At 39.0% G+C, this 9,193-nt stretch overlaps 3 protein-coding genes across 3 annotated transcripts in view; 2 read left to right on the top strand and 1 right to left on the bottom strand.

Annotated features, from left to right (window-relative positions):
• LOC108551712 (protein big brother) overlaps positions 1–3,069 on the bottom strand; it is a 14,904-nt gene extending 11,835 nt beyond the window's left edge. The window contains exons 1-2 of the mRNA XM_017905966.1: positions 2,659–3,069; positions 1,775–1,966 (exon numbers count right to left, since the gene is read on the bottom strand). Of these exons, the coding sequence (XP_017761455.1) occupies positions 1,775–1,966; positions 2,659–2,850 (384 nt within the window). The 5' untranslated portion in view covers positions 2,851–3,069. The remainder of the gene's footprint in view (positions 1–1,774; positions 1,967–2,658) is intronic.
• A 3,518-nt stretch (positions 3,070–6,587) lies between these two features.
• On the top strand, positions 6,588–6,970 carry LOC108551728 (uncharacterized). The gene is made up of 2 exons (XM_017905985.1): positions 6,588–6,665; positions 6,746–6,970. The coding sequence occupies exons 1-2, from the start codon at positions 6,588–6,590 to the stop codon at positions 6,968–6,970; spliced, it is 303 nt and encodes a 100-aa protein (XP_017761474.1).
• Positions 6,971–7,479: 509 nt separating this feature from the next.
• Positions 7,480–8,607, top strand: LOC108551692 (leucine-rich repeat-containing protein 23). The gene is made up of 2 exons (XM_017905941.1): positions 7,480–7,839; positions 8,023–8,607. Exons 1-2 carry the CDS (start codon positions 7,480–7,482, stop codon positions 8,605–8,607), a joined length of 945 nt encoding a protein of 314 aa, XP_017761430.1.
• Positions 8,608–9,193: the final 586 nt, after the last annotated feature.

The raw sequence follows: 9,193 nt of genomic DNA, 5'->3' as shown, positions 1-9,193 counted from the left end.
TCCATACCTCAGATGGTAATTTGAGGAATGTAAAGATTATAAAAATCGAAATTTAATAAATTTAATTCGAAATAAATAAATTTTCCGAGCTGCTAGTTCCTCGTATACCAAAATCTTCCAGTGTAAGAAGTAAACGCGATGAAGCAATTAATTCGTAAGATTTACAGCTCATAGGCCGAGTATCCCGATGCATTTTACTGACCATGATTATGGACCTATCTTGCACAATTTGAATCTTATCCTATTAGCATCTAGGAGGACAATTATGGACTTCCTTTTTCTTTACAAAATTTTAAATCTGATTAAATCGTGATTAAATGTCCTTCCTTACCTAATGATATAAACCTTTATGTACCTCAAAGAGCATTTAAAACATCGCGTACATACCGGCCTGTCTGTTACAAATTACGATTCTCAAATACCAATCCTATATTTCGAGTCACTTCCTTAGGAAATAATAATAATAATAATCAAGCAATAAAAGTTTTTGGTGTTTCTCTGTATGTTCACTGTAGTTCTATTATGAGAAACTTGTGAACTCCGAGTGCGACCATTTTCTTTATATTCTAATGGGTTTTCCCGTTTAATAAATAAATAAATAAATAAATAAATGAATGAATAAATATATATTTATATAAATAAATAAATAAGTAATTCGAGATTTTTAGGGTTAATCCTACGCGTTCGATTGCCAATTTCGATTTGTTAATTGACTCTCTGAAAAAGCCATAAGTCTACTCGTCACGTGGTCTCGTTCACCACCCGCGGGGTCGCCGAAAATTTTGGGACCGGATGTCTGTCGTTCTGTCCAGCACGCTGACACCGTGACACTATTGTTCGAGAGGTAGAAACGGATACTAAATTGCCCGTGGGGGCGATGCGACATACGACTCCAAGGACACGAAAAAGTAGACGTCCTGTCCCGGCACGTTTAATGACCTCCCCATTTGTCAACCGTAATCGGCCAATTAGAGACACTATCGTCACTAGGTGTGTAAAGATTCAGAACTATCACCGCAGGAATCGTGACGAATCACTGCTACTCGCCATTTCCTTTTCGAGATACCGTTATCTCGTTTCATATCTATTAGTAGATATTTATTCAATTTTTCCTAGACAGAATCACATGATTTTTGAATGAAAAATTGGCAGTAATGGATCCACTTTTTGAATGTATAGGTAAAATAATTGACTCACGATCAGGTGTGCACTCGATTGTCAAATTGAAACAAGGAATAGAAAATATTGTACTATAAAATACAACAAAGTCTCGATTATGCGAACCAATTTTGATACAAGTGTAATTATATTTTTTTAATCATCTAGTAACACTGTTCTCATACAAAAAAATGATCAATATATGAATTAAATTATTATATTTCTCTAGTCTATATTTGGCTCAAATAATCCAGGTTTCGAACGATTACCGATTTCCTATGTTTGAAAACAAAATTTGAAACCTCGATAATCGATATCCGATTTTTCTGTGTTCGAAAACAAAATTTGAAACCTCGATAATCAATATCCGATTTTTCTGTGTTCGAAAACAAAATTTGAAACGAACTACGAGAACTATACAAAAATGAATAGAAACTGTCTACGAAAAAATCTCGAAATTGAATAAAAGCTAGTAAAAATGGACTCTGTAAATAAATACCGCGTAGGTGGAGTCCGTGATGTGCAATAAAAATTTATAATAGAGTTTGGCAAAGCTTCTCGATGATAATTATCACAATTATCAGGTGAGATCGAAAAATAGAGAAAATCCACCTACCTTGCCGCGTTCTTTCTCAAAATCGCAGTCGTTAACGTCCCCAGCGTAGTTCCCGGATGCGTTGCCAAAAACCAGCTGAAGATTCGTGCCAGTGGCCGCGAACGCGATCTCCGTGTAGCCCTCGCGACAGCCATTTTGAAAGCGCACTTGACGTTCTTCGACTGGCCTGTCTCGGTACCCAGTGTACCTGACCTGCACGAACAAGATTAAGTCATCTCTCGAATCGTCCTTCATTCGGAATTTCCGCGAAAAAATTGAAATCGGCCGAAGGAAATTTCATCTATCCGATCTATATGATTCAGTGAATCGTGATTCAGCGAAGGTTCGACGAGATCGAAGCAGCCGTCGGAAGCGGATGAAATCAGCAATGGTAGCAATGCGAAATTCGAAGAAACGACATTCCTTCGGAGTGACTGGTATTAAAATGAAGCGACTTCGCTATTAATTAGCGTTTTCCACGGGTAACTATCACCCGGAGGATTTAATACGAATGATTCACGCGAAGAAGAAATTGGAGAAACTGAATGAATCACGCGGGAAGATCGAACGAATATTAAGCACAGAAAGCAGTCGATGGTAAGCAGATTCGGCGCGTTCTTCAATTTCGATCATTGCCTTTGCTCTATTCGCAAGTGCAAATAGACGTTCCCCAATGTTAATCGAATATTAATCGAACATAATCCCGAAAGATTGGAATTTGAAACCTCGAGAATCTTCTTGATACAGAAATCTAAACTGATTTTTACTTCGATTGCAAGTACAAGTAAAAATGGCAGGACAGTAGCCATTACCCCAATTTTATATCTTCTCTTTGCTTCTCAAATTATTAAAGAAAATGCGGAAAAATCGGATCGTTTATTTTCCTAATATAATTTGCAACTTACTTCGCTTTCTCTGCTGAGTCTCCTGAACAGCTCCTCCGTCTCGAACTTGGCCTTTTGATTAGGCACTACCCTGGGCATCTTGAAGAGGAACCTGGGCCTCTGTTGTTCGAACAGTCCCATCCCGTCGAAAGGCAGCACGCTGACACCCAGGCCTCCAGCTCCGCCCGTGTGTTCGCTCATGGTGTGCATCATTTTGCACGGATATTTGTTGAAAACGAACAGTCAAATTAATTTCGACGGTCGATCGGACACGCTCGGATTATCGTCGACCCGAGCACACTCTGATAGAACAATGTATGGGATGCGAGAGGGTTGTTCTACTGTGATAACAACGCTCGTATCCTTTCACCGTGCACCGAATGATAAAAAATTTCGCACAGAGCCCCGAATTCCGCGCGTTCAACTGCGCCGTGCGGCGTCTCAGTGGAGACTAAGGACAACCGGCGGCAAAAGCTTCGGCTTTCTCGTCCTGGCTCGCGCCACGCCCACCGGCCGGCCTCCGCTGCCCCCACCACGGCCGCCAGCGTATCGCGAACGGACGAGAGCGCGGCGTAGGGAGACCCCACCCCACGCGCTCACCCTGCCATCCACGGAGGCAGGAACGTTACGGGGTGACTCCGAAATCGCGTTACGGTACTTTACAACCGCTCGCATGGTACGCCGAATGGAGACACGTTTGCGTTTTCACCAAGCCCCGTAAATTATTAACGCCATTTCGATATTACTATACAATCTTCAACCAAATTACTGGCATATTTCTCAGTTTTAACACTTTTACATCGCAGATAAATGCGTATCGGTAATTATGAAAGTGGTCTAATCGTAATTCAAATATTCGAAAGACACGGTTCATTTCTATCATCGTAAATAAAGCGACAGAAGCTTCACAAATTTTCTTTTCAGCCAGACAAAATTTCTTTAATTAATTTACAACTTCTCTAACGCGCGAAATTTAAACATTCCATATTCCACGTATGCGTGATTTACTATGAACATTGCCACGTGTTCCACAGTATTTACCGAGGAATATCTCGTCAAAGAAACCTACGTATTCCAAACCCCATTCTCGATTTCCGGCAACCTTCGTCCACCATAAGCGAAAGAAGGATTGACATAGAAAAGAAGAAACGAAGATAGGAAACTGATGCTGCGCGTCAGCTGGTAGCATGGTGAAAACGGTTCCGCCAGTTGGAGCGGAGGATGAAGAAGGATGGGCGAGGCAAAGAGTGCAGCACGAGGATAATATAATATACTGTAGCGGGATGAGTGAGTACAAGGATTGGCTGTCTATCCCCTGCAGATACGGGAAATACGTGTCAGGGGGTTCCCGTTTCGTGCCAGGACTCTCCGGCCGCCGCTGTAACAACGTGTATCCCCTCGAGGCAAGAGATCTTCATCGCTCGTCGAGTGGCGAGGGCTCATCCGTTTGAGAGGATCATTGTCGAGGATCCGCGATTAAGATCGACGACCCTTTGCACGATCCGCGTTACAGCCCATAGATACCCATATATCCTGTTTTTTTTTTGCTCGATCCCTTTGGTCCTTGCCTCGCGCCGACAGCGAAGGCGTCTGTAAATTGGTCTTTAGCGAGGAGAAGCGTCTTCAGGGTGGATAATCTGGACACTTGATGGGAAATTTCGGACGAGAGGGGAAGATTAATATATCAGATCTCGGTCACAAAGGTTCCTGGCTCTTTTCCTTCGTTTTTTCGTGAAGAAATTCGGCATAGGGGAAGGAGATCGGTATTATTGCAGATTTCAGTCACAAAGATTTCAGTTTGTTCTTTTCTTTCTTCTGCGAAAAAAATTTGAGAAGAAAATCGTTATTATTATAATTTTTATATATAGATATCTCCGTTTCATCTCTTTCTTTATCCTCGGCAAGAAATTTGAGATGAGAGAAGTTTCCTTTCGTTAAGAAAAAATTTTCGTTGCTTTTCCTTCTATTTATTCTCGAATATTATTTTTGGTAATTTTCGAGAAAGTTGTAAATGTTACGAGGCTCGGACGTAATAAAGGAGTTCAAAATTCGTCACAGGTAATAGATGGAACGTGAATAAGTATTTCCACGTTCTGTTTATCTCGGAAGGTTTACGGCTTTAGCTTTATTGCTTATTTTTATGGCAACCCTGCCTGTCCAGGGCGGTTTGTTAGGGTTTATTGCTCCAATATTCGGAATCTTCCGTTCTGCAGTTGCTCGATGGTCAGGGAAAATTGACTGCTCTTCCTTATACAGCTGTAAACAAACATTCACGGAATATTTTACGCTACTATAATATAATTTCATTATAATAATCCTTACCTGACTTCTCGGACAGTCGTGCATACGGTCTGAAAGAAGTAACCATCCCATAGAAATTCAAGTTGTCATTGACTATAAAGACCATAACACCAATTAGAATTGCTTACCGTTTCTTTTTTAATAATCCATTCAATCATCCCATCGATATATAAATTATTATTAATCCTGCGTGACACGATATCCATTTATAAATTATATAATCAACGAAATCTGAAAATAAAATTGCATTAAATTCCCCGATTTTTGTACAATAGCGCTATTCTCAAAAAGTTAAACGTAAAAATTATCCTTATTCGATGAAAATTATTTACCATTTCTCCTTCGATAATCGATTTTAAATTCAAATTTAATTGTTCCCAATGATCCCTAATTATTCTAAATGTAAAAGCAATTTCTCCAATGAAAATCGTCCGACAATCTATCGAGTATACATTTATGTCCATTGTAATTATTCGACAATTGGCAGGGAGAAAATCCAATCCAAGAAGATCAGACAGCTTGTCGATCAAAATTTTGTTCGCCGAAGGAATCCATTGAACTTGCTGAAATTCAATTTGAACGCGTCGCCTGCGTCCCTGGCGTCGCGGGGATTCCCGGTCAGTCGCCATGAATGCCAAGCACGGCGAAATTAATTTCACGCGTGCGTTTACGGCGTGGCGTCACGACGAAACGGAAAAAACCGCGCGTCCAACTGGCCACGCCTCCCGCACGGCGCGATTGGTCCTGCGGCCGACCAATCCCAGCCGCCGGCAGGGCCCGCGGCGCTAGCGGTGGTCCACGTGTGCATGCACGCACACGTGACCATTACGTGCACGGATACGCGTGCGTACGCGAATGTGTTGCCTTTTTCGAAGACCGAAAACGACGAGAAGCTTCTAATAAGTTTATAACGCTGTGAATTTCTCTGTATACTTTTCTATCCGAAAATAATTAACGAAGTTAGAGAGAGAAAGGTGACGAGAAATAGGGTGACAACAGGAAATTTCTAAAAGCGAATTTTTATATTTTTTGAAATACTTGTACTTTGATTAAATGGATTATATATATAGATATATGGATCAATACGATGCAAATTGAAGTTTGTTCTACATTTTTGAAACGTGATTGGAATTAATTCTTTTTCGATTTATACGATAATGAAAGTATTTAGTTTAATTTTCTGTTGAATAAGATGACACTGTGTTAAATATACCAGTACGAGAGTTGAAAATATCTTTACGAGATTTGTTATAGTTTATAAAATATAAAAATGAAGTATAACATCGATCCTTTCTCTCTTTTCAAATTTTCACAATAATGACCCTAATTTAATCGGAGCTTAATACCCTCTCCCATAATCATGCTCCCATAAAGCAATACCATATTACATACATGAATACTTCAAAAATTAATAATTTTTTCCAAAATATTATCAACCGAGGTAAAATCGCATTTCCATTCTTCAATTTACACGATGATCAACCTAATTTAATTCCTCACCAAACGCGCTCATCGACAAGAGCCCTGGCAGCAAACAGGAACGTGATCGATACGGGCTGGTCGCGAAAGCGTTGCTAAAGAAACTTGGTAATCGTGTCACGTATATCGTGTAAACACTCAAAACGGGTTTGCTCGATCGAGTCAGCAGCATGTCTCGCGAGAACAGGAATTCCTGTTCGGAGTCGTCCATCTGGGTGCACAAGGCTTACCAGCGACACCGTTTGAAAGTGAATATCCGCCGATTATCGGTGACATAATTACGCACTCCGTTACGATACTCTGTTACCCATATTGCATCACGATTTAGGTACAGGGAGCCACGCGTGCGATCGACGTAGATCCGCCACAGAGCCGACCTCACGTAGTCACCAACGCGAAAGGGTTGCAATTGGAACGAGAAAAGCAAGATCGCATCATGAGGGAGAATTTCATACTTCTGAAGAAACTACGCGATATTATGCATCGGAAACTACCCACGGAAGAGACCTACAGGCTGAAATGGGACGAGACCAGGTGCATCAGGACTCGCTGATTTACGCTAACTAACGAAAATCCTACTTTCGTTCTATATGATCACTCTACTTTTTTCCTTCATTTCAGCAATTTTTACTTATTTTTAATTTAATTTTAATTTAACTTATTTGAGATTATTTTCCATCGCTGAACTATACTCGACCATCTCGTTTGTACGTTTGTATTTTCGTAATAAACAAGTGAACGTGGATCTTGTCGATGTATTTGACATCAACCCCGAAGAACCTACGACAAATATCGGTAAAAGAGGTTGACAGATTTTATTTGTCAATTTAGTAAATTTATAGGTAATTTAAACGTAATTTAAAAATAATAGATATCTTATTTTCTCATACCTTTACTGTACTTTTTCATTTTTATTAAGCAATTTTAATTTAATTATGTATTTAATAATCTCCGTAATTATACTGCATCGTTTAATCAATCTAGAAATTTTTATCGATAATTTAGAAATAATTTGGAAATTATTAGCGTAGTTTTAATTTTAGCGATTAAAACGGGAAGAAAATGGAGGAGGAAGAAGAATTAGGTGAATTCGATAAGTACCTAACCCCAAAATCTTCATCCGTCTTCGAAGATACCACGAGAGCGTTGACTCAAGCGGAAGCCGGAGAGTGTCTCCACACGCTGGGAAAATGTGATTCCGGCCTCGGTTACGCTTACCTAGGTCTGAACGCGTCGAATAAAGGCCTGACTGACATCAAGATTATACCATCGTTTAAATACGTGCTTTACGTGGATGTTTCCGGAAATAGATTAACAACCGATGCTCTTCAGGTCCTTTCGACGATGAAATATCTTTTAATGCTTCAGGCTGACAGGAATCAGGTGACTTCCGGCAACCTGGATCCTATGCCTTATCTCCAGGTTAATTACTCACCTTATCAACAACTTCCACAGCTTATTTCGTTTCATTTATTTTCTAAATCCTTTCTAAAACATAATTTGGAGCAATTTCTTATTGGTATTACGAAAAATGTCGTACAATAATAATTTCATACGTGGAATCTTCTTATAAATATAATTCTTTTTCATTTAATACTCCGAAAGGTCCTCACGTTGAATAAAAATAAATTAAAAAGCACAACGGGCATTTCTCATAAGCTTCTGGAGTGTCTGGAGTTGAACCATAACAATATCGAAGAAGTAACTATGAATCCCTACGATCTAGAGAATTTGAAGACCCTTGAACTGCGTGGTAATATTCTGGTAACTACGAATGGGATATTTTTCCCGGAGTTGGTACGACTGTATCTCGCGGAGAATCAAATAGAAAGAATAGAAGGCTTGGAGATATTAGTTAACTTGAAAATTTTACATCTGAGAAGTAACAAAATATCGAATCTGGACGGATTCGACTCACGTTGTGTTAAGCTTAGTTATTTGAATCTACGTAACAATGAAATCGCAAAAATTGATGAACTGGAGAAATTAAATTGTTTGCCAGCGTTGGAGACTCTAATTATTTTGGAAAATCCTGCAGTGGCTGAGGGAGAAGTGGAGGAAGAGGTTATATATAGGCGGATTATTCTGGCTATATTACCTAACCTGAAACGGATCGATAAAAATCTAGTGCTTTACGATGAGAGGAAAGAGGCTGCAGAATTTCGAAGGCGAATGGATACGATTCGCTGATCTAAATTTTAATCTTCTAAATGAGAGATAATATCAGAAAAATCGTATTCTGTACCATGAATTTCAATATATCGTAAATAATTATTAAAATTTACCATCATGCGATAAATGAAAAATAATTTATCATATAGAAGTACATTCCTACATGATCGATTACAGTTTTCGTCCAACGGTAAAATAGATTTCTCTTTTTATCGGCATTACTTAATTTTGTCCATTATGTATTTACTTTTACTTCCAAAATACAACAAATATATTTTTAAAACATGACTATTATAATAAAGAAGTAATTATTAATAGGATCGTCACAGGCAGCTACTGATTACATAAAAGCCGCAAGATGCGCCTTAGTTTTAAATAACTACAAGATATATTTCTAGGTTAAGTTTATTGTGCGTATTAGTTACTAACAATTATAAATCGAGTTACAAAATAGAGGTGACAGTGACTAATAATTGTTGAATTGCGTTTAAAAGAGTATACCGAAGAGAAAGCATTCTCCCGCCAAAAATTTCAAAGCATGTTCACGTGACTTACAGCTAGTTACGGTCTCTAGCGGAATTTGTTAAAATGAGAACGTTGAGAG

Source organism: Eufriesea mexicana, unplaced genomic scaffold (genome assembly GCF_001483705.2).
Source record: "Eufriesea mexicana isolate 0111107269 unplaced genomic scaffold, ASM148370v2 scaffold5017, whole genome shotgun sequence".
Classification (NCBI taxonomy): domain Eukaryota; kingdom Metazoa; phylum Arthropoda; class Insecta; order Hymenoptera; family Apidae; genus Eufriesea; species Eufriesea mexicana.
Note: the sequence above shows the minus strand (reverse complement) of the source record. Positions and strands in the feature narration are given on the sequence as shown.